Source organism: Epinephelus lanceolatus, chromosome 2, assembly GCF_041903045.1.
Source record: "Epinephelus lanceolatus isolate andai-2023 chromosome 2, ASM4190304v1, whole genome shotgun sequence".
Classification (NCBI taxonomy): domain Eukaryota; kingdom Metazoa; phylum Chordata; class Actinopteri; order Perciformes; family Serranidae; genus Epinephelus; species Epinephelus lanceolatus.
Window position 1 is genome coordinate 40,898,522 of NC_135735.1, and position 25,634 is coordinate 40,924,155.

General features: G+C 40.3%; 2 protein-coding genes across 4 annotated transcripts in view; both read right to left on the reverse strand.

The window, feature by feature from the left end:
• Window positions 1–9,482, reverse strand: part of cep89 (centrosomal protein 89) — a 72,095-nt gene extending 62,613 nt beyond the window's left edge. For both annotated transcript variants that reach the window (XM_033624537.2, XM_033624709.2), the window contains exons 1-7: window positions 9,201–9,482; window positions 8,518–8,624; window positions 7,457–7,603; window positions 6,044–6,236; window positions 3,586–3,637; window positions 1,495–1,602; window positions 364–603 (exon numbers count right to left, since the gene is read on the reverse strand). In XM_033624537.2, the coding sequence (XP_033480428.2) occupies window positions 364–603; window positions 1,495–1,602; window positions 3,586–3,637; window positions 6,044–6,236; window positions 7,457–7,603; window positions 8,518–8,624; window positions 9,201–9,242 (889 nt within the window). In that variant the 5' untranslated portion in view covers window positions 9,243–9,482. The remainder of the gene's footprint in view (window positions 1–363; window positions 604–1,494; window positions 1,603–3,585; window positions 3,638–6,043; window positions 6,237–7,456; window positions 7,604–8,517; window positions 8,625–9,200) is intronic.
• Window positions 9,483–10,629: 1,147 nt separating this feature from the next.
• Window positions 10,630–25,634, reverse strand: part of rhpn2 (rhophilin, Rho GTPase binding protein 2) — a 34,774-nt gene continuing 19,769 nt past the window's right edge. Inside the window, exons 5-15 of one of the 2 annotated variants that reach the window (XM_033626515.2) lie at window positions 24,661–24,738; window positions 24,022–24,146; window positions 22,885–23,051; window positions 20,538–20,725; window positions 20,186–20,342; window positions 18,421–18,540; window positions 17,336–17,530; window positions 16,855–16,931; window positions 15,125–15,271; window positions 13,744–13,899; window positions 10,630–12,958 (exon numbers count right to left, since the gene is read on the reverse strand). In XM_033626515.2, coding sequence (XP_033482406.2) covers window positions 12,692–12,958; window positions 13,744–13,899; window positions 15,125–15,271; window positions 16,855–16,931; window positions 17,336–17,530; window positions 18,421–18,540; window positions 20,186–20,342; window positions 20,538–20,725; window positions 22,885–23,051; window positions 24,022–24,146; window positions 24,661–24,738 — 1,677 coding nt within the window. In that variant the 3' untranslated portion in view covers window positions 10,630–12,691. The remainder of the gene's footprint in view (window positions 12,959–13,743; window positions 13,900–15,124; window positions 15,272–16,854; window positions 16,932–17,335; window positions 17,531–18,420; window positions 18,541–20,185; window positions 20,343–20,537; window positions 20,726–22,884; window positions 23,052–24,021; window positions 24,147–24,660; window positions 24,739–25,634) is intronic. The other variant, XM_033626522.2, reaches the window with a different exon arrangement.

A 25,634-nucleotide genomic window follows, 5' to 3' on the forward strand; every position in this document is an offset into this window, starting at 1 on the left:
AGTCTCTAATCATCGAGTCAACCTGCGACCAATTTCAACTGCCAATTTTCCATCCATCATTTAAGTCTTTTTGATTTATTTCCTTTTCATGTCACTCACTCTCACCCCCTCACCCTCTTCTTCTCAGCATGCTGAGATGGTGCTGTGGAGCTCAAGGATGAGAGCCATACCTTCAAACAGCATCTCCAGCTCCCTTTTTTCAGCCCTGCACAGACATCTATCTGATGTGACTCACTGCATCTTTCACTTCATTTCTTTTCCCCTGTTACTCCTTATTTGACTCTATTGAGTCTCTTTCCTTCTTTCCTATTTTCCTTCTCTCTGTCCCACTGTATATCTCCTGTGGTTCCTGAGCTACTCTACCTGCAGATGACCTCAGGTTTGAGGAACCTTGGCTGTGACTGATCTCCTGTTCCAGCCTCTGCAGTCTCTCCTCCAGTAGCTTCTGTTCATCTGCCATCCGTGTGTTCCTCTCTGGCAGGGCCCTCGCCACCTCCCTCTGCACCTCACTGGACACCTTGCTGGGCTCTGGGGACAGATGGGTAGGCTGTTTTGGGGTTTTGGCTTGGCTGGGATGGTCGATGGTTAAGATGGGTAGCACAGCTATAATAGGGAAGGGAAATTCTTTTAATGGCAGTACAGAAATGAAATAAATTGTGAAAATGTGCTACATTCCCCAGAACTGTAGGCTCAAAATGCAATTCTTATGGGAATATAGAAGTATCTCAGATGGGGATTACATCAACACATCAAGAAATGTGTGTGTGAGACGCAGAAATTTTCTTGAACTTTATATATATTAAAAGTGTATTTTAGGCAATCTCTGGACCATATTAAAAGACTGTAACTAACAACTGTATTAGAAAGCATCATATACACGAGTAATAACCTAAGCAACAGAGTATCATGGATGTATCAGAGGATGTATCATGAAATAATAGAGGTATATGGTGAAGGATGCTTCTTGTCACAGTAAGACAGAAAACAAGAAACAAAAGCAGAAACCCAATCTACTGTTTAAAAGTGCCTCGCCACTGAGTAGCAGGTAGTGTGTTGCAGTTGTCCTTAATTGCTACCAGTGTCTTTCTCACTTGAGGTGAGAAATCTTGCAGCATGGAAGCTTGGAGAAACAAACATGCAGCATGCCGAGCACCCTGGAAATAAAACCTAACAATATAAATGTTTGCTACTACATTAAATACAACTGAATATACCTGGCTTATACCTCTGTATATGTTGTTTATGTATACTTTAGCTTGTCACAAAGATTGGCGCCAGGGTAAAGTACAACAGATACAGATATTAATTCCCATCAGAGAGTACTGGTCAGTCACGGCATGACATAGCACAGAAAGAAAAAGACGTTAATCTTTTTTTTTTACTGATGTGCTATAACCCAAAAGCTTGCAATTTGTCAAGTGTTTAGCAAAAGAAAAAATACAAGACAAAGTGAGAAGCAGACATGCAGCAGGTTACTGTCAGACTCACACCTACATGGCACATCTTCTTTCCAACTTCCAGGGCTCTTCCTGGCAGATGCTTTCATCTTGGGAGAATCACAGCTGGCCTCAGGAGACTGGATACTGGTTTCTTCCGGGAAATCTGAAAGAAAGAAAACATTATGCCATCATTAAATGAACACAATTGCAGAAGTAGTACAGGGTTCTATGTGCTTTACTATATAACCCAATTTTACCATGAACTGCATATTGCTCTGTAAAAGTGACTTTCTCCATAGCTTAATGAGTTACTTTAGAGTGCAGCCAACCTCTATGTAGCATACACAATTGAGTGATTAAGGTAGGAGCATTTCAGGGACACATAAAACATTTTAATTTAGCACCATCAAAAGCCTGAGGCCAGCGCTGGTAATAACAACTATAATGAGGCTTTCCATTTAGCTCTAATGATGTGAGGCTACATTATGTCCGTTGTGAAACTACATTTTGGTTGATTAAGAGCTATATATTTGTCCTTCGCTTAAGGCTGAGGAGTCATATGTGGTGTGGCTGAGTCTCTAACCATTCTTTTTTATTTTACCTTCTTAATAGAAAACTGTACATCTCTGTTACATAGGATTAATGGAGGTACATCAACATTTAGTGAGAGCTCCATAGCTTTGTTTTTCTCAAGAATTTCACATCACACTCTAATTTTAAAGTGCGCCAACAATACACCAACACACCCATCATAATTTCATTTGTTTTGCCTCGTGCTATTTAAGAGATTTTCAAAGTGCATTTGCTACATCATTAGACTTTATTCCTCTGTCAGTTAGCTATTACTAATTATAACTTTTCCAGTTACTCTATGTACTGCTAGTAGCTGCTAAGAGATACTGTTGTCTATTTACTGACACCCAAAACAATGGTGTGGAATAAAATCTCAAAATGAAATTAAATCACTCCCACTCACTGGATGGTTTTAAGAAGCAGCTGAAAAAATGGATGCTGAGTAAGTTACTAGGGATAGACCGATATGGATTTTTTTAGGGCCGATGCCGATACCGATTTTTTTCCATCACCCTTAGCCGATGACCGATTATGGACTGCCGATTTTCTTGAGCCGATATTTGGGGTCGATACTGCTTTCGCTCCCTCTATTTACATCAAAAAAATGACACAATAATAACAAATATTACAGGTCTCAAGTTTAAAATAAGAAACATTTATTGAACAGTAAAAAATACTAAAACAAGATGGAAAGTTGAGGTAGAACATGTAGAATATTATTATTATTATTATTATACATTCAAATAAAAAAAAGAGTTCAGTGCTCTTAAATCTTCCAGTTCCACTACCACCAGTTTCTCCTCCATCTTCCAGTCTTTATAAAATAAACAAATATTTAAGCTGAAGCATAAATAAAACAACAACTACTGTACACAGTAGGATTCGCTGCATGTGCACTGCAGGGTCTTCCAGCAACACAGAGCTGCCCGTGGATGCCTGTCTGTAAATCATGCCAGGGAAAAATAAATCCGCGAACCCACGCACATATCGGCCGATGCCGATACAAGTAAAAAACTCAAATATCGGCCCGATATAGCGACCGGCCGATGTATCGGTCTATCCTTATAAGTTACTATACTGAAACATCCTTTCAAGGACAGGTCTATGTTTTGGACCGGTTTCTGAATTTAAATGTTTTGTTTTTTCATAATTTTTCATGTCATGCCCTTTTCCTGCTTGCCTCTGAGCCTCAGGGCCACAACAGAAATAAGTAGTGTGACTTTATTCTAATATCCTGATGAATTTTAGTGCATTTTAGTGAATTTGTGTACTGTATTTAAATTTATCAGATGAAATCAATCAATCAAGAAGACTAGTGAAAAAAATGATAATATGAGGACATTGATAACTAAAACTGTAATTTTGGGCTGTACATTACTCTTAATAAACAGCAATCTAATGCACATCTTCCATAGATTGCTTCAAACACTGTACTCAGCCTTTTGTCTTATTTATAGGTGGGGTTATTTTGCCACTACCGACAGACTATGAGTTAGTCACTACTGTGTTCATTCACTCGTGTACTATCTGCCAACAGTAGTTCAACCATCTCCTGTTAGTGTGAAGTCAGTACCTGGAGAAGGCACGCTTCTGCCAGACATCTGAATCGGCTCGGGTGTGTTGGTCTGGAAGACAGACAGGCAAAACCAACAGACAGGCAGTCAGACAGATAATGAGTACGTCTTTTCAAAGAGATTTCCAAAGCCCTGCTGCCTGGATCCCTTTTGTGCAGGGCTATTTCAGAGAACACTGCCTTTATGGCCACTGTCAAAATGTGGAAAATAAGATCTTGCCGGCACATTTATTGTTGCAAACCTTTAGAGACACATTTAAGCAGTGTGAATGAGTCACAGTGGTGAGTTCAATGTAGGAAAGAGCCGCAGTTGAAACAGAAGAGCAGGAAAGAACAAAGGAGGAATGAAAAACATGAATGTGACAGAATGAAGAATGCTCTGAAACTATAACCTGTTCATTTTACACCATAAGTGAAAGTCTAATGGCTCCAGATAAAACTATCAGGAAGAAAGAAAAAGACTCGCAACACTGTAGCGGCTCCCAATAAAAAAAAAAAAAATACTTTCTATCATCATAGTATCATAGTATAAAAGGACAACGGTTCGGGAAACGTTGTCCTTTTATACTATGATGATAGAATAAAGTATTTATTTATTTTTTTATTGGGAGCAGCTACAGTGTTGCGAGTCTTTTTCTTTCTTCCTGATCACGTCTTTTCGACTCGGCACCTGGTAATATGGATGTGCGTGTGTCTACCTCTCCAGGTACAACTGTCACATGATTGGAAAATCAATTAAATTCATATAGACTGAGATGGCAGTTTATCAGGTACACCTAATGCTGTCTAAAACAGTCCCACCCTCATGAAGGTTATTCAGAGAAGACTTGACTCAACTGTATGATTATTTTGTAGGCTGCAGTTTGTGGTGCTATTTAACTATATTGCTTTATACAAACACCTGTTTTTGTCATTTAGCCTTTACTGATATAAATGCAGTGGACAAAATAGCAGAATTCCCTTCTAGTTTTTGTGAGGTTTACCTAATAAACTGCCAACTCTGTGTACATATGAATTAAGTAATTCACAGTACAAACTGTGAATTACTTACACTAACTCACATCCTCACCCTGAAAGATTAAGAGCAGCTGAATGTGGCTGTCAGCTTATGGTCCTGTTGATTTATGAAGGCATGAACAGATGTTTCTTGTGGATCGTATTTGTATGGATGTGTATTCTTCTATCAAAATACACTACTGTGTGTATGCTACTAAACTGGGGGCTCACCTTAGATGTAAGTTTTATGATTAAGGAACTGAAACACCCTGTCCTGTATATTGCTAAAATGTTTTCAGCTGACTGGTGACAAATATTAATAAAGCAGCAGGCAGCTAAACTCTGATAGCCTGGAAAGACAACTGACAGGGGGACACAGAGCCTAATGGAACCATTATAGGTGAGCAACCCAGTGTAGCAGTATAAAGGACAAGAACATGAATAGAATAAAACAATGGAATAAAGTCTGTGAGAGCAGACTCTTGGGATATAATCATTGGGATGTTGGGAAGAATCTCACAGGCAGAAATTACAGATACAGACCATGGAATAGACTTAACTATGACTGGGCAGAGAAAGACATTTAAGGTGTGTAGCTGGGAAAAAGTAACCACTACTGAAACCCTGTTGTCAGCGGCTACCATATATCACAATTACACGGTCAGTTTTCAATGCAATTACAGAGTTAGAATAAGACCAAATTGCTGCCACCTGAATGGCTGGACCATCACAGACAAACAATTATATCTTACATGACAAGTCTCAGGATATACAGAAATTATATGGCGAATGAAGAAAACCTGCAATGGTAAAGAAAAGAACAGCTTTGATACAAAGGAACACTGAAAGAATATCTCAACACTGCAAGCAACAGCCTTAAATTTGACTACTGACCAGAACAAATCCTGTTACAGTAAACTGTACAAAACACTCCTCTAAAGTTAAAGACAAGATATAAATTACATTTACTTTATTCTGTGTGCAACTGTGCCACCCAGTGGATCTGACTGGTATCACAATAACCACACTTGGAGACAGACATCAGAAACTGATCCAAATATAAAAAACATTTGAGAAAGAAAAGTAATCCTCCCTCTAAACAAACACTCAGAATCAGATATTCTGATTTGTCATAGCAGGAAAGGCACATGTGTAACTGATAAAAATAACAACTTCTCAGTAGTCTATTCCAGTGTACACATAGAGCCCTGGAACTGGCTCACCTAAATGTTATGCGTGTTGTTATTAAGGTGTGCCATTCCTACTATGTGGTCTGCTGCCAGTGGTTTAGCCTGGTTAACTAGTTTGCTAAAAACTCTCTGACAGCAGTTAGTTATGGTGGGAAGAATGTTTCTCATTTGCTTTCAATGACAACATTTTTTTACATTGAGATCAGAAACACAAACACTTTAGTCAGAAACTTGCTCACACAAAACAATGCAATCTCCCCGCAGAATCTCACCTTAGGTTTCAGTGGCAGGGAATAGACAGGTTCTCTGATTGAACAATCCTCCCGTCTGTCAAGCGTTTGGTAAACATGCTCTTCCTTGTCCTCTTCACTCTCCACCTCGTCTTCCTGGTCTTCCAGCTCCTCCTCTGAGTGGTCAGGGGAGTGCAGGTGTGGTGCGCTGGCCAAATCCTCTGACCATCTGTCTCTGAGGAGGATAAGAAAATAATATTGCACAGTAACAGTAGAGGAAAAGGTAGCTGTATCCTATTTATTGATATTTTCTTAAAATACATGTTAAATATTTTTTTTAACAGGCCTTTTTCACAGAAGATATTTTGACTTGTCATAGACAGAAAAGCACAGATGGATGTAATTACATTGACATTGGTTCCAGTAAGCCATATCACGGGGGCAGTGTGCCAGCATGCATAATACAAAATCCCTGAAACCAAAACATCTAAATGGAATTCAGCCATTATCAAGTTAATCATTTACACCTGTGTTTTTTCTACTGTGATATATCAAAATGTATTTTATTTAAAAAAAAGCCTCCTTAAAAGAAGAAGAGAGAGAAACGAATATAGCATTTTAAGTCTCACTACAAGGTTCTCTTGAGATAGATATTCTCTCCCTGAACATTCTGTGTCCTGCAGCACCAGAGCACACATTCATGGAAACAGATGACTGAAAGCAGGAGACAACCCAGACCTATATTTCAAATGCATACTATGCAGGAATTGTCAACTACTGTTTATAAATAGTAATGTCAGTGAAAGTGAAAGCCAACCCAAGATTCACTGTATTTGAATTTCTTTCAGTGCCGTGTCAATGATTTTCATAGCTTCTTCTTGAATGTGTGCTGCTTACTGTCGGGCACTTGTTTATTGCCTTCAAATAAAGTCCCCACCTCACCTAGCTGTGTCCAGAAACAGCTTAGCAACACAGCAAAATAAGAAGAAAAAGTGGAAATACAGGCAGAGGGCTGGGTCCCAACAGATAAATGTGCCGCCACACACTTCTACTGGGTCATAGGTGGTGATTGAGAGGAATTACTTTTGTATAAATCTATGCATATTCGTTTTTTAGGGAAGTCCTGCACAGTATACCTTTAAAGATATTAAGAGAAATCTAAGTAAAATATTTTGTGTAAACACGATTTTAGTTTTTAGTTTTGCATGGTCGTGTGTCAAATTTTACAGACACCTCTTTGCTCTTGTAAATCCTGGTGGAAATCCTACAATTTCTACTTTGAGAGAGCTGAGATAATACTTTTGCTGCAAAAATGTGTACCATTTGGCCCATTTTCTACTGTGACATGCTCGATATATACAGCCCCAGGTCAGATTTAAACTTGGAGCCACCACTTGTAGTTAGAATCATCTGTCACAAAGCTTGTGATAACGCTTGTGTATTGAGGGAGTTTACCTGTTGAAAAGTGCTCTGCTGATGTTTGGTTCAGATAGGAAGGACCCTGATTGGTCGCTCTCAGAGAAAGACCTTGGCCGCGCAGGGGGGATGGCCCATGTCTGTCCAGTAAGCGAAGAAGACAAGATGGCTGCTGCTAAGGCTGATCTGTAGATGGATAGGAAGACAGATAGTGTGTAGTATAAGCACAACAAATGCATACTGCTTGTGAAATAAAACATTTCAAGTCATAATTAGTTATTTCTGATGTTGATATTGATGTAGTACATTGTTAGAAGAGGGAGCATCTCCTTCAGTTTGCCTAAATGAGTTTGACAGTGTTGTTTTAAATCCAACATATAGAATAGTACTGCTGACTATGTTGATCAGATACAGTATGTTAAGCAAAAAGAAATTATGTTTGTGAAGACAAGCGAATGTATAGTGAAGCGTAGTGATTGATAAGTCAATAATGGCAACAGTCTTCTGCATTGCAGTGTCAATGACAATGAAAGCTTCAAGGATGAGACAAGAATTCAGCTTTTCTACCACATTTAAATAATAAGTAATTGTTATGACAGGACAGCATGAAGTCACACTTAGGTAGGTAATACACAGAAGTACATTTTTCAGGAAATGTACAACTTGAGCAAATGGGTCAACAATCTGTTAGCAACAAAATGTTACTAAGGGAACTCGTAGAGAATATTTCCCATGAAATTGCCCTTAAAGACACTGCATTGTGGGGGGTAAGGAGAAAAAGGGGAGGCTGTGTTTTCTCTGAATTCATTCAGCAGTTAAGCACAAACTCTGCAACTTTTCACCACTACACATGATGATGTGACATTGACCCCATGTGGCTGTTACCCTCGATTCCTAAAGAAATAAAAAACAGGTACAAGCTAGATATTACAAAACTAGTAGCCTGGGAACCAGACGAATCCGTGAGCTCCTGTTTCACCGCATTTGCGAATTGGTCTGGTGACACCAGGCTAACAAAATATTGGTTTAACAAGGAAACCACGTCAGAGGAAACACAGCAAATTGAAGGGATGTTGGAGGTGATGGAGAGTGTTGGGTACCTGGGCCTCTCAGGTGAGGGGTCTGGGCTGCGTGGGGGTGGGGTACGAGGCACAGCAGGCTTGGGAGCAATGGAGGCAGCAGGGATGAGACCATGAGCTATGTGCTTCTACACAACACACACAGAGGAAGGTTAAGTTCACATAGACAACACACACAGTATGGGTCCTATGACAATGGTTGAGGAGGGTTTTAGTGCTTTTTTTCTTGCACAATGAACAGTTCCACACCCAAACTGAGGAAAAACAAAGAGGCTATATAAATGAAAGGGAAGGGTAGGAAGGATTATAACAGAATCACAACATGACCCCTTGATAAACGTGATACCCAACAGTGAAGTATTCAAACCACAGCCTGTTACAGCAGTAGACTTCTTCTACTGGAAACACCACTGTGGCTGTTATATTGGCCACAATATGTCCAGTACTCAGCCGTGAAACATACTATAACTGCCTTTCTAACGTTAAATAACGGCAGAGGTAACGTTAAAAGCTAACGTCACTTTTCCAAGTGGTGTTAGCTTTAGCATTTCTGAAATATCTAACTTTTGCTAACGTTAGAAGTTATCTAATGCTAGGTCAATGTTAGCTAACTGATAAAAAGCATTTAAGCTAGACGGTTAGCTAGCTAAAAATAGAACAAGGTTAACATTATAAATATCCTTTACAAAAGACACGAAACTTACGAACTCCTTGTCTTTCTCCCTCCTGAAGCTGAATTTTAACATCGTGGAAAACAGGTTTTTGACCCTTGTTCAACAGGCTAAAGTTAATGTTTCGGTTTAGGTGAACAGCTCGACTCGTTCACCAAGAATTCTTCCGGTCAAATAGCATTTGAAAAGTTTACCAGTCATCGCCATGTTTTTACATTATCTGTACTATTTTGCCCTAAAACGACAGAAAAAGAAGCAAGCTAACTACATTCAACAGGCTGACTTTTAGCAGATTTCTCGTATCTAGACGCTTCACCACAAGAAGGCACCTGACTACAAAAGTAGTGCTGATTGGCTAAGCGTGAGGAGAGAAGCCAATCAGCGAGTGGTATGATTCACCTAGCAACGACGTCCTTACCGACCAGCTGCCAAGCCAACAGGGGGCGATGTCGTTTCATTTAGTGATCGACTGTCACTGTAAGATCTCTATTTATCTTTCTTTCTTTCTTTCTTTCTTTCTTTCTCTCCCTAAGATAACATTTAACTAATACATGTATAAGTGTATAAGCTACAGACATATAATATGCCACACCATCCGGATGTCTTTTCCATTCAGTACACTTTGTTGTCTGCCTGTTTTAAACTGTTAAACAGCTGCAAAACTTAGCATATAAACTAAAATACAGATGTTTGTGGGAGTCAGTGTTCAAACCTACCTGAATATACCCATATAGCTACCACTTCTGATTGATAGAATTGAGTTTCTTCAAGCATAGACAGGGAAATGCATCTTCTCGTAATGGGCATCCATCCATCCATTTATCCATCAAGTTTCTATTTAATATTTACTTACCAAAGCGATTGTAATAATATACTTAACAAAAGACATATATTTTCAGCTATAAATCAGCTGAAAATAAGTTTTATCTAGTGCTGCCCTTTGCCCTAAGGGATGGTGGAAGTGTCAATCCTTTGACCAAGAGTCAACAGATTTGGTCCCTGAAATATGAATTCTCCTGTTAAAATAAATCTAAACACTGAGGGGAATTTGACCCCATGGAGATTCAAAGTTCAAAGCTACGAGAATAAACAGTCAGCCTTTCATTTCAGTAAAACAACCTACCGCACAAAATAACACACACACTATGGTATGAAAACACACAGAAAAGTTGCCCAGACCTTGCTCAAAGGCCATGAATGGTATGGGTGAACAAAGGCCTGATGGGTAAAATTTAATCACGTTGTTTCTCTTCTGTTTCCATGATGGCAGATTAGGATGTCATGTGATCCCAGGCCAGACGCCCAACAGTTACAAACCCATGAGTATTGACTTAGTGTGTGTTGGCTCACTGAGGGCTGTGTTCAAACTTCATTCCAGTCATTCCCTGCCTGCTTGGTAGCTTCAATCACTGAAATACACAACCACAAATACATATATATATATTCAAAGGAATCCAGGAAATTTGTTTTGTCCCCCTCTTTTATTGAGATTTGAGTTTGTACATATGACACAAAGACTTACAAAGCATTCACACCACCGTTGCTATGCAGTACAGACAAAGAAGCAAAGGCAACCTGAAACCTTTAGAAGAACAGGTACCATAACTCTCTGCATATAGACCAAGGCAATAAGAATCACTATACACAGCGAAATGCATTAAAAGATCTGTTAAGTCTACAACACTCTCTGTTAGCACTTCTTAATCAATTACTGCACATTCTTGTTGTACACATATTGTGATATTTTCCTTTATGATTAAGCATGAATGGCACAAAAGACACCATATTAGGTAAACAGAGACAGTATTGATTGTTACATCTTCTCAGTGTTACTGTTTAAAAACATCTTAAAATACCTTTACATAGACAAAACGTACCAGTATATAAGTTCACCAAAGGATTAAGCAAGGCTAGTAAAATACATTCCTCCAAGAAACCAACCAAGAAATCCAACGTGCAAAAATTCACAACCTGACCATTCAAAAACTTGTTCTGAAACCTACAACACACACATATATATATATTTTTTTTTTGTGTGTTTTTTTTTTTTTATTACATAAATAATTTGATTATCAAATGTGTATAAGAATCTACTTTGTAGATAAAGAGATAGTCCAACACTGCAGTGTCAGTAAAATGTGGGATGTGTCTAGCATTAAGACAGTTAGAGACAAATAGTAGAAACCTGACTGTGGGCTTTGATCAAAGTCACCGCTGGGTGACCGGCTGTCCACGTACGATGCAGGAATGTCATCGGTCTGCCCACATTCTTCCCTTCTGGAGACAAAATAACCTTTGAACTACATCAAGATTCACATTAACAGAGAGACGCGGAGCTCACGCTCGACTTACAATTGGACAAACTGCCAGACAGCAGCAAAACTGATAAAAGAAGGTATGAGCTGGGTAAGATGAGTCAGGATAGTAAATGGTACATCCTGGCGTATCAGGGACACGGAGGCATTTTGGTCTGTGGCATGACTGGTACATTAAGCAAACCTAAAATACCAATATTTTCATTTACACTGTGTCTCAGGATTGACACTCAGCAGAAGCAATAATCCTCAAAGGCTGTCTCACAAATACAAAAGTGACAATAATACATAACCAAGGTATATATATATATATATGATTTTTTTTTTAGCAGCTTATAGAACATTGCATTCATCAACTCTCCCCAGACAATAAACAACTGCACAGCACCCTTTGTTTTTCCCTCTGTCACTGTTTAGCATATTGCAACAAGGCTCATAACATCTACACATCTATTTAGAAAATGTAGTTCAATCTCCAGAACTGATCCATATCCACTGATTGCAACATGGCAATGACCTAATCCTTCACTCATAGCCTACAGTATGAAACAGACATGTATTGAGGATACACAAGAACTTAATTGCACAGTGCACGGCTACATCAGTACACAATGGAACAAACAAGGGACTGTTTAAGCCACGATAAAATTACCCCCTTGCAGTCGAGTACAAACCTTCACTGGGTGTGTTTGCACATCTTTGTTTTCGTCCTTCAATTCGTCTGGAGCGTTTCATCAAGAAAACATACTGAGATGACAGTTTAACTTCGAGGCCTGTCTCAGTGCTGTGTGTATAAATATAGACTGGAATGATAACTGGTATGTTTTTCCCACTGTGCAGTTGTACTGTGCTGTACGCATACTGGCATGGTACACAATGATTTCCCATTATGTTTGGTGTGCAGTCCGGTTTACTTCAGATACTGAACTGTGCTGGGAAGGTGCCCATGGACCAACATAGGCACCGACTGTATATACAGTTTATGGCACAGCCACTTTCCAAGGTAGGTGGCAAAAATGTCATCATCACAGTGGTGACATACAAGCTTAATGCACTACTGTTCAGTATTCCAGTGGAAACACCAAAGGGCACTGGTACTGTACCATAGCCAGGTCCAGTATGGGTACAACACAGTACTATATACAGCCATACTAGGCCTGATAAGCACACCGCACCATGTTTGCAGACAGTAAAAGGTCTGCAGCTAGCTCAGTAGAGGGCACTGTTGTTGTTGTAGGAGCTGGAGCTGGGGAAGGTGGGACAAGGTTTATTCCAGGGAAGGGTGCCGGAGTTGTCGGCTGTGGGAAGGCTGAGGGTGCTGGCACTCTTCAGCCTGTTTTTCAGACCCCAGCTGAGGAAGGATGGCTTCTTGGTTACTTTGCGAGACTTGGAGTTCTTGTCGTCGTCATCATAGGCCAGACAGATCATAGAGTAGGTCTTGGGCAGGTTTCCGCAGAAGGTGGCACTCTTGGTAGGCTGGACAGAGAGATCGACGGTGACATTTAGTGGAAAGAGGCAGTCGTTGTTCGTTTAGTCAAAGAGTTGCTCTGGACGCCATACAGGCTCAATCAATATATGGAATCAATAAGTCAACAATTCAAGTTAGTCATGTTCTCAGTGTTTCAACACAGATGTTAATAAATATCCAGAGTCAGTCAGAAGCAGCTGTGCCTGATGTGAAATGTGAAGGGGCTGAACACAATAACAGAGCAAGATGTCTACAGGTATTAACACCAATGTTTTTTTCAGACCTTTTCAAGATAATTTTTAACCAAATTTAAGACAGATTTTTTGACAAATCATATTTTTGTTATTCAAGCATTGTAGGTAACTATAGTGAGGGTTGCATCTTGCTAGATATTGCTGTTTCTGTCCACCCTGTGCATGTCCCACTGAGAATCAGCCTAAAACTAACTGAATTTAGTTATTTCTCCTGATAATTAGGCTCATAAAGAATTTCTTACACATTAAAATTAAATAACTGTTCTGCTGTGAATTTACCAGTTTACTATCTGGTCAGATTATTTCAAAACCCACACAGCTGGAATCTGTTTTACACACACATCATTTCCAAAGATGTCTTATGGGAAACTGTATAGACAATTTATGTTGGCAGAAAACACTACCTCAAAGGACAAATATGAAACTCTAACTGTGCTGTTTAGTCATCTAAACAAAGACCAATTTTGCTGTCAGTCAAGGAAACCAGATGGATGACTTTCTTTTCTCAGCCAATAGTAAGGAAAGAGGGCGTGGCGTACCATTGAAGGGTTGCTGTCCATGATGCTGATCACCTGGATTTCAATCCCCTCCTCATCAACATCCTTCAGCAGCCGCATCACGTCGCTCACACCCAACCATTTGCAGTCTGTGTCGCCCACAGCAACGATGTAGTCCCCCTCTTTTAGACCGTCAGTCTGGAAAAGACACAAGGGGGAACAGGAGTCAGAGAGGAGGGCCAGTGCAACGTCCTGATGCTGCAGCAGACAGAGTAAATATTTACAGCTGGAGGTTTGTTTGAATGGAAACCGAGTCAGGTTCACCTACTTTCCTTCAACACCCTGGAGACAGCTGGGATCAGCAGAGAAAACACTGAGGTTTAGTCCCAAACAAAGCTTTTTTTTTTTTTTTTAACAGCAGGCCAAACATTTGGTAGAGTGTATGTGTACCAGGGCACATTATTTTATAGCTCTGACAAATCTGTCTTATCTACATGAGCTCAGCTATTCCCATCTGACTTGATCTGTGTTCACCAGAGGCAGGGCAACAACTCCTGAGTATCAGTCAGTTCTAAAATAAATCCTGTTGAATTCAGTATTAAAAGTTATAAGGAGTTTGGCCTAGTTAGACTTATGTAATACTACTAATCTGTTTCTCTGCATAGCCTGCAGGCCCTAATAAGAGTCTGCTCTTTGTCAGCACCTCTTAATGAGCTGTCAGACTGAAAAGGATTGCAAAGAGTAAATACTCTCTGATTCTTAATTAAATTAGTAGCCAGAGTGGCTGCGGAGGGGGAGGGAGCGCCTCCAAACATTCTTTGAGGCTGAATCCCGGTTAGGTTTCCGAGAATTACTTTATTTAATCAAAGGTTCTCTGAGCAAATCAGACTATGTCATCGGAACCTATTTGATATTCAGGGAGCAAGCATGCCTGAAATTTCAAGCTGTTAGTTCTGCCACTGCAGACAAAGTCACTCCCTGCTAGTTAATCCTGTGTCAGGATTAATATGTTAATATTGAGCAGCCTACGCATCTGGCTTTTGTTAAAGTTTAACAGAGGAGAGGACTGAACATGGCCCCTGAAATATCTTCTGTGCTTTAAAATAGAATAGTTTGTTGATTTATTTCAAACAGCCTGCAGATGATGAAAAATGTGAAACTACAGATGGATTCACATGGTTTATTCCATCAACTACAAAATCTGTTACAGAACTAGAGACTGAGAAGAAAGAACTATCACTACATAAATCTAAAGATGATGTTTGCTGTGATGGATTACCTGTCTCAAGATAAGTTCAAGACTCTGCAAGCTGATTTTTTTTTTTTTACCTTACTGACATTAATTGAAACCAAAGGCTGGCTGCAAGATAGGAGCTCAATCTTCACGTGTTCAACCAAAGGTAAGGAACATAGGTTAACTCACAGCAGCTGGGCTGAGAGGGTCCAACGAAACCACCTGGACTGGTGATTCTCCTTTCAGGGTGAAGCCCAGGTCTCTGTCCTCTGGGTGAAGGTGTATTGTCCGTGGGGCTGTCCACCGCTGCTTGGCTGAGAAGACTGACAGAGGGCCCTACGTGGAGACAGTGTGGGGATACTGGGGTCAATATGGCTGCACGTTTTTTTGACTCATTTGGATAAGATCCTCTCCTTTAAGAGTTTTAGAGTTCACAGATTATGGTGACAGCCTGGGGGAAAACTTAAAATCCAGCTGTATAATGCTTTTATAATGCTTTTTAGTGTCCTTACAGGCTAGGTAAACATAATAAAAGTCCACCTGTCATCTGTGATCAGTACATATACTGACTTTATACAAACTCGAGGGGGTACATGAAAGCCAAGTGGCCATGGAGTATATTTCAAGGATCAAACTCTCTTGCACCTTCCCCTTTTTATCAGACTTGCATTCTCGCCAGGCCAGTCACATTTCCTTTAGAAAAGGTATACAATCTTTATTTTGCTCTGTAAACAAAGTGATTAATATCAAAAACATTCTCAACATACTGAACATGTTACTTATGTCTACTTGAATGATGGCCTGCAGATGTGCAGCACCTACCATACTGTTAAGTTATAGCTGCAAGACACAACGATGGCTGCAGTTATCGACTCATTCTTATAAATGATTATTTATTTTGTAGTATATGACATGTAAAAGCTTAGTTAAATCATCCTGTCATCCAATCATATTCAGGAAGCTGTAACTGCCATCTTAGGTATTTTTTACTTGTAAAATAACTTGAATGTGTAATTGATTAGAGCTGTCATCAGTAACTATGTTGATCATTTCAATAATAAACAGAACTGACCACAAACATGTCCTACTTTTTAGACTGCCAAAGCCAAATCCTATGCCCCATTAATACACTTCTTATCTGGTGGGAAATCTCTCCTCCACAATCCATCCTATGTAACAGCAGGATGACTCCTCTCATCCCTGCTCCTTCAATTATCACCGTAGTGATTGTATGGAGATAGCGCCGGATTTAACTTGTCAGTCTCTCGTTACTCTGTGGATCCAGAAGGATTTGAGTCTTGTAGCTCAGCCGGTTAATGAAGAGCTAGGTTGGATTTTACAGCAGGGACAAGAGAGGTACTGATTCACAGAGGCTCCTTACACCTGTTGCCTAGGAATGTCTGCCCCTGACCTCCTTACTAATCATTCGCTTCTTCATCCTGATATTAATCATTTTTTGTTGTGGTACTTTTAACCCGGGCTAGATAAAAAAAAAATCACTCGCAATTGAATGCGTCTTTCAGAGGTAGTGAACAGAAGATCTAGTTCCAGTGATAGAGGACGCCAGTGCTCCCCTCCCAGCCACCAACCTGGCACTCAAGCCAGGGCCAGAGCACCTTTGTCCATGGTTAGTGTTAGTTTTGCATTTGTTGCTATGGGTGAAAGTCCAGAAGGCTTTGGAAACAATATAGGACTTTGGATTTGTTGCTGTTCAAATGTGTCAAAGCCTCCAGGACACTCACCCTTGGTTGGTTGTATTCAGAAATACCAAAAAATAAACTCTGGGTATTAAAAAACAAGTATATTTTCAATGTCTAAAACACAACTCCAGAGCCATTTCATGTCACTTGATGAATAAACCAACCATTTTGTATGAAAAAACAGCATTATGAGTGGAAAAATATTAGTAACCCACATACCAGCCTCTGGAAGAAGTCTGTGACTTTCACCTTTGTGGCCGCAGGAATCTCCATCTCTGCTTTGTGCTCTGTTTTAGCTATCGAAATAAAAGGGAGAAAAACAAGGCTGTTATTCTACAATGTTTACTGTCGCAACCACATTTTAACTGTCGCCCTGCAAAGAGGCGAGCAGGGAGTTAGCAGTGTAAACATTACATCAGCTGTACCTGGAATGAAATGTCACTTATCACATCTGATTGCAGCAGGTGTGGTACACAACACTGTTGCCTTTTTATGAACCGTTTCCTGAGAGACAAAGCTCACAAATGAACACACTGGTGCTGCTTGACATTAGTGTCATTTGTGAAGTGTTTGTTGTGGTGACACTAAGGCGACTAAGGTTAGTTTCTATGTCAACCAATGGAAGAATAGCCGTTACCTCAGAGACTCAGTTAAACAACCGCTGTAATTGTTGTCTTCTCTGAAAACACTTAAGACTCACAGATGATGTCTGGGGCCTCCATGTAGTCAGTGAACTCTTCCTCATCCTCATTTTCGCTGAACTTGTTGAGAGAGCGCTGGTGACTGGCTCTTAAAATATCCTGCAGGGTGTCCAGATTGTTTAAGTGTTGGCACAAACTGAAGATCCTTAGAGCCTCCTCATGACCCAGTATGGCCCGACGAATGTGTGCTTTACCTGGGGAGAGAATGGATAAGGAGAAGTAGACAGGGGAGAAGAGGATAAAATACAGGGAAGAAGAGGGACGAGATGAACAGTTAGAGTCAGATCTGGTGTTATTGGCAGGGATGCACCAATTTATCAGCTGAACATCAGTACGGGATGACGTTCGCCTTGTTGACTGTGGCCTATCCGCAAATAAGATGACATTCACCAATGGCACTGGCTGATGTTTTCCTGTTGTGTCACATCAATTTTGAGCAGGCAAAAAAGTAGGGCTTCAGATTGCTGACATCCTGTCGTCCCGGGACAGCAGAGAGCGTGTTTGGGATAAAACAGTGGACACCTTTGGGACGAAGGATGCAGTGAACTCACTATTGACCTTATTTTTTGCTGATAATGCTACACTGTCAACAACAAATTTGTGTTGAAATCAGCAGGAGGAGAGCTAGTTAATATTAGCTGTTAGCAGCATGTGGTCAGAGTTTCATTATGACAAGTTCAAGGTCTATTCAGTAAAACTGAGTATTGGGCAAGATGTGTTCAAATGCAATCTTGTAAACTGTATTTTTGGTGAGAAACTAAAAAAACATACAGTTGTTTTTAAGGAGAAATTTGTATATAGCAATATAAAGAGAATTCTGGTATATTAATATAATAAAAAAGCTTTTGAAGCAGTTTTTGAAGTTATTTTTGATGTAAAAGAGAGATGAAGGACTGAATGACTTTAAATCAATTCAGCTATTTTTTATGTTTTTCTGGCACAAAAGGGGGAAATAAATAACGACAAAAAACACATGGGTATTGGTATCAGTCTAAAATCCCACAATCGGTGTGTCTGGTGCTCTGCTGTGTTAGGTTATCTTTCTTTGCCTTCTGCTGTGCCCAGCCTGTGTGCTCACCCTTACCGATACGTTCACGTTCATCTTTCTTTTTCAGGATGTCAAGAGGAGAGCATCCCTCAGGAAGGCGATCATAGACCTGGGACAAGGTCTTCTCCTGCTGGTCCTCATCGTCACTGAGACCCACTGAACACAAAGACAGCAAAAAAAAAATCACTATTAAAATCATTAGAAAACTGAATGTTGTTGAGATCTGGGTCAATGCTCATACAAGTAGCTAACACTGTCGAATGATGTGAAGCCATGATTGTTATGTGTTTGCAGGTCATCTGTTTACTACAGCAGTCTTCATTCTGTGCTGTTTCTGCGCTGAGTCCTCTCTCTTCAGTCCTGTGGGTAATTGCTCTATTCTCCTCATTCACACAGGAATCTGTTAATGAGCTGCCAAACTCAAAGCTGCTTCACTCCATCGTTCCTCTATTCAGTCCTGCAACATTCATTACACTGGGTAAACTATGACCAGCCACTGTAAACTTCATATAATCTGCTGCATTTTGTTGGACTTGGTTTTCAGTTTCATCTCTCCAGAACTGCAATAGTTAACGTGTAGACAGGATGAAAACAAGACCGCAACAATGTTAATGCATAGAAGCAGGACAGTTTGAATTATGGACCCATACAAGGCTGGGAGTAACAAATCAACTCTTTATGTTTTCTACTAAATGATTAGTTGTGAAGTCTATAACATGTCAAAAATAATGACAAGCTACCAAGAACTAAAACAGTATGATACAAAATTAGCAGCAGCACTACTGAAGGTTTTGGTTCACTCACAAACATCCTTCTCTTCCTCTTTTTGCTCAGTCGCTGGCTCTCTCACTTGCTCTCTCTGCCACTTGATTATGTAGTCAGCGTTAAGAGGCTACATAACTGTAAGCCTCCAGCAGTCTACAGTACACCCACTCGAATTCACTCACCCCAACCATCTCTTTTTCCTTCATTCTCACTCTCACTGTCCATCCTGCCACCAACTTCCTGGAAACTTAGTCTCTCTTTACCATGGGTTGTGTGTATGTGTGTGTGTGTGTGTGTGTGTGTGTGTGTGTGTGTGTGTGTCTCCCTAAATAGCTGTTATGTAACAGCATTGTGGCTGGCTGTGGCTCAGTCCAGCCATCTGACCAACCCAGTGGCCCTGACAGCACTTTAAGAGAAGGATCAGTTTTTCTAGGGTGCTCAAAATCAGGCAGTTAAAATCCTATAACACCAATCCAGGAATTGTTTTACACCTTAACAGCCAGGCTAATACTACAGAACAAGTGGATCCAAAGTGGTACATTAAATGTGCAGACAGAGTGGGGGTGGAGGGTGTTAATGACTACAGTGAATAAACCTTTGCTGACATAAACTCCACTCCTGTATTGTTGTTAAAAGACACGAGGGACAATACTTGTGTTGACTGTGCCACTACAGTTAGAAGATTATTAAACCAATGTGTGTTACAGTGTGTCTGAGGAGAGCACACCTGTCTCTATTTGGCATCCAGGGGACTACTGTACCTGGTGCATGGTACACTATATGCAAATAACTATGCAGTGCAAAAATAGTCCTACTCTGACAGCCATGCTTCTCATGGGCAGAAAAAAATAGCTTGCATGCTTATGTTATGCAGCTTGAATCTAGAACTGCTAACATAAAATAGATGCATGTTGACATTATCTGGTTTTTTTTAAATTTTCCCTGATTTCCCTGAATTCTCAGCTCAACCTCGCTACGTCATCTTTTACACATGAAATCTATGTGAAAAAGATTAAAATCTCTGAATTTTTCTTACACTGGTGGTCCAGGAGCGCTGAGGCTACAAAGTAGTGAGCCATGGAGCGATAGTGGTTGGTTTTGACTTGCGACATGGTGGACCAGAAGAACGGGACATTGTCTTTGATTGGCGTCTGGATCATGGACTGATGGACTTGGTCGTAGATTTCTGACACCTGGCAGGATAAGGAGGATAGAGTTACTGAGAGGACTTTGAAAGCACTAATGGAAGTAAGGGAATCTGACTATGCTGACATTATGACTTTACATTCACTTTACCTACAGTATATCTTACTGAGTCCACAGCTGAAGGAGAGATAGGCTACTGTAAATATGAATGATGTGAGGACTGTGCGTTTGCTGCTATTTACCTTTGCAGCCTCCTGGGCCATTTTCATCAGGGAATTGAACTGGTTTCGGATCCCAGGCAGTGCAGTCTTCTCAAAGAGGCACTCCTGAGCCTGAGCAAGCATCATGCGAATTAGCATACTGAGCATGGCTGGGCTCATGTCGTAGCTGGGAGTGTGGGTGAATGTCTCCTTTAGGTGGTTCAGGACACCTGGAGGGAGAAAGAGAGGTCAACACAACTCGAAATCAAACCAAGGTGTATCAGACACTTAAATTCAATGCTTTTTAAGACCTTTTCAAGATCATTGTCAACCAAATTTAAGACTAATAGTTGGATACAAGTCACATTTTTCTTCTTCAAGAATTGCAGGTAAATATTAAGGTATGAAGTATCTATGCGGCCCAGTGCAGAGGTAGGTTTTATGTAGAAATGTGGCTATTAGAATGAGTTTGGTTAATCTACATTTGGGCAACGGGTAAGTGCAAGTATGAAGTAAAAAGTCTTAGATTCAGTGATTGGGTCAAAGATTCATAACATCAGAAATGGATTAATTAAAAAGGATTAATTAAATTAGATAAAATGTTTGTGGCAATCAAAACCTCACAAATTCAACTCTAAGACAATTAAGTGATGTTAAAGGCATACTATTTATTTGAATTTAGGACGTTTTAAGGACCTGCAGACACCCTGCAAACTATTCCATGGAAACAATAATACTTAAGTTCGTTTGAGAGGACGTGAAGCTCTATAAAGACAAAACTAATTTGATTAATGGGACTCTACAGACTAAGGATTTGTTTCAGTATTTTGCTTGTGATTTCTTCTAGTTTGGGTTCTGGTCTCATGTGGATGTAGGCTAAATAGTGAAAAGAGAGGTTATAAGGGAAATTGCATTCTGTCTAGCCCAGACTCATGAAATATAGCGCCCCAGCATTCAACAAGTTACTGAGATACTAATAGTTAGTACTTCTAGTAGCAGTCTGATAGTATACTTAAGGGTTTGGGTACCAGGGAATATTCATGGTCAAAACTCAAATAATTCATTTGGGAGAGGCATACAGTCTGCTGGTCCACGAAATGACTTCAGCATGTTGGTACATTAACCCTAATTACTGACACTCTCTTATACAGATGTTTTAAAGGGTTCCACACAGAGAATTAAGTGATCCAGTTTATTCCTTTCCTTGGGCCTGTTGCTGTTACTACAGTATCTAGCACTAGCAGTGAGATCAATGTCTGCGCGCTTCTTTAAAGCTGAGCCAAGACACAAACCTTCTTAAATTAGTTTTTCATGTTCAATGGAAGCACTAAGAGCATCTGCATTCCAACTGAGAGCGCCTCCCTCTTATTTTACAGATTAATAACCTAGCAGCAGAGATATGTAGACAACTTAATAACAGAGCACTGCCCCGCGAGTCTTACTCTAAAGTTCTGCCATTGTTGGCTGGCTCCTCCCATTCGCTAAACCTCCCCCTGTGTCCCTGGCTAAAGGGCACTGCAGCAGCCCTTCTACAGACAGCATCCCCTCATCACCTCCCAGCTCAGTTTATTACTGGCTCTGTACACTAGTGACAATGTTCTTCATAACAACATAATTGTTTTTACTTAGTACATGCCGAAATTATAGCCATCAAAGCAACATAACTGAAGCCATGGCCTTCTCACAGCTGTAATTATACTGCGATACTCCTCATACTGCCAAGTCATAATTCTATCAAGACTCGTCTGAGCTTCCTGAAACCTCAGAGGGTTGGAAAACCAGTTCATATGATGGGTGCTTCTCTCTGGAGCTCAGCCCACATGACAAGAAGCCAGAGAAATATCAACAGCATTCATTCTCCATCACAGAGCAGGAGTCAGAGGGTGGAGGCTGGCACATATTCTGAAAATAAGGCTGTTGTCATGCCAGTGTGCTTTTGATTGTGAACAGCGTGGGCCTTTTCAATGTTAAGCTCATTAGGAAATGTGTGCAAGAGGAAAACATTTTCAGTCGAATGGCTATTTTCATGCCATAGTGATGGCCTGATTTACATATTATGTTTGAATAAACAAAACTATTAAAAAAAGGTGCTGACATAACTGTTTATTATTCACTCTCCTGACTTTCTTTTTCTTTCTCTTTGTGTTCTTATAATTTATCATAGGTGCTCACTGAAGAATTTCTGCCAGTGAAAGCATTTCAGAGACTTAGTTTCTCCTATTATTTCTCCTTTGAATTACTTAAACCAGGAATTGCATGGGATCACAGATATGCCTCTTTTTAAGAAATAAAAACAACAGTGTTGGTAATGACACTATAAGATAATTTCTAGGCTGGTGGGAGAAGAACTATCTGTTAAAACCAGTTTATGACTCCAATGTCTTCCTACCTGCAGCTTTCTGGAAGGAGGAGATGGCCTCCTCCAGGCCGGCTATCGTCTGTCGGTCACTACGGGTACCGATCTGAGAGTAGAGGGCGGCCATGTTGAAGAGGATGCTGGCCTTCTCCAGTGACAGGTTCTGTTGGCATACTGGCACTCCAGTGAAGGAGTCATACCTGAAGGGAAGGGGAATAAGCCCTTAATATTTATTTTTGTAAAGAATCAAAGCACTCACATAGTGCCTATAGAAAATAAAGATACAAAATGTAAGAGATACAGGTAGTAACATAGAATATGATAATTAGAGTTAAAAATATTCTCTGTCAGAATTAAACAGGTTAAAACAGCAAGAATAAAAGCCTGTCTCTCATAATTTATTCTAAAATATCTTAAGTATGTGAATGTTGAAGCCTTGAAGTTAATCTTCTCCCTCCTCTCTATTTCTGCATGACTGATTAAAGTGCATTAAGCATGAGGTCAGCAGAGGGTCAGATGCTTTTTGAATACATAGTGCTACATGCCAGAAACTATTTTTCAATCGAGAATCACTATATTATTTATTTTATTTGCCCAGATTCAGCATTAATGGCTCTGATCTGACAATAACAAAGGAGAAAGTTGCTAAAACTAATACGAGTGCTTCATTCAGACCCCCTTAATTCACTCTTGAGTTTTAAATATCTAAAGAAAATTCCACTGTAAGGATTTTGACTTTGTCTCCTCATGTAGACTACTGTTTTTCTCTCTTGCTCTTTAAATGGAAGTTTTCTTCTGCCTGGAACAGGCCCAAAATGCAGCAGGAAGGTATAATCAAATCAAAAAGCTGCGATCAAACCAGTCCTTTCATGGCTCAACCTGGCGCCTCCTACCAGAGATGCACTAGTTTATCCATGGATTTGAGGAAGTAACATGACTGAGCCTTTACTGTTTAGGCTCAAAGGCTTTGAAAAACCCTGGTGTAGTGGCTCAAGGCAGCTAGACTGGATGCAAATGCTTTTGTAGGCATTTGCATCCATTTTATTTTGTCCACATATTCACAAAGTAAATTTTAATAAATACCCTCAAAAATTGTATTACTATTATTATCTCAGAATTATTGTTGTCATTGTTTTTAATTGGTGCTAATTAGTAATAACTGATGTATACCAGGTGAAGAAGATGCCAGTCTGGCGAGATGGGGAGAAGAATCGGCTCTCCATCAAAGGAAGATGGCCGAAGTATTTCGCCAGCAGTTCCACCCCGGATTCGTCTCGACTTGGCGTTCTGCAAGCCTAAGACATGGAAGGAAAGAGATTTGATACTCTGCAATAATGGAGAAGTTTTTCTCATTTGTAGTCCCTGGACAGACACTACAAAGTCTCTCTCAGAAATCCTAGGGACCAATATCTCAACATCTCAGGAATTAAAATGACCAAGAGTAAAATGACCATAAATTTGCAATAGCTGCCACCACCTACACGCATGCATGCATATGTTCATGCAATCACACACATAAAACTCACAAAGGATTGTCACTAGCTCAATGATGCCTCCCTACGACAACCTGTTTGTGATTTATGAAAGGGGATGTGACAAAATAGTGTGTGCATGTGTATGTGTATGTCTGTCTATCTGTGTGTATGTGTCAGTGTGGCTTGTAAAATGTTTGGTCATGTTACATGAATCCATTTAGGAGTTTTCCATCTTTTAGGTTATTGGCCAATGGTGACCTATAAAGCTGCTGGTCGCAGCTAAAACACCACATATTAACACATAATGTCTGATCACGCTGTGTGTGTACACTACCTGTCGCAGGTCCATCAGGTCAGCAATCTCATCTTCAAAACTGCTCCCGTCTTCGCTGTAGTGCTCCAAGATGAAGTCCTGTCAGAAACAAATAAAACTCAACATCTCAATACAATGTGTTTCTGGACAGTTGTTGGGGAGTGCTCTGGGGCTTAACTGTGTGACCTTTCAGTTACTAAGCAGCCTCTCTAACAACTAATCCACATCATTTTTAACTGTACACAGAAGCCACGTCCAACTGTGTAGTGCCAAGTAGGCTGATAAGAGCTGTCATTCAATCAGTGCTGGCCAAAGAGGCAGGAAACAATAAAAGGTTAACAAAGATTGAGGTGTGATCGCAGTCAATAAGAGGAGGAGCATTAATATGCTCATAAAGTCACAAAGTCTCACGATGCCTGCCAACAAACCAGACTAAGATGCGATGCACTGTCAATGTGGCATCATGTAGCTAAGTTCCTGCAATGGGACATACCTATATGATAACTACTACTTTCAATTACCACTGACCTAGTTTAGTTAACAAGACAAATCTTTTTGTGGAGGCTGAGTAATTGTTCCTTAGTGAATAAATAACGTGTTATGTCATAGCACAGGGCGCAGACAACATGACCCAAATACTTACTAAAAGGCCACTTTAATTTTGTGTAACTAAATCCTTACTAAAAACACCGCCAGCCGATGTGGGTCCTATTTACTGTATGCAAATTAACTTTATTGGGGGCGGCAGTAGCTCAGTCCATAGGGACTTGGGTTGGGAACCAGAGGGTCGCCTGTTCGAGTCCCCGTCCGGACCAAAATATGGAGCGTGGACTGGTAGCGGGAGAGGGGCCAGTTCACCTCCTGGGCACCGCCGAGGTGCCCTTGAGCAAGACACTGAACCCCCCCAACCACTCGGGGCGCCTCACCAAGGGCAGCCCCCTCACTCTGACATCTCTCCACTTTGTGCATGTATAGGTCCTGTTTGTGCATGTGTG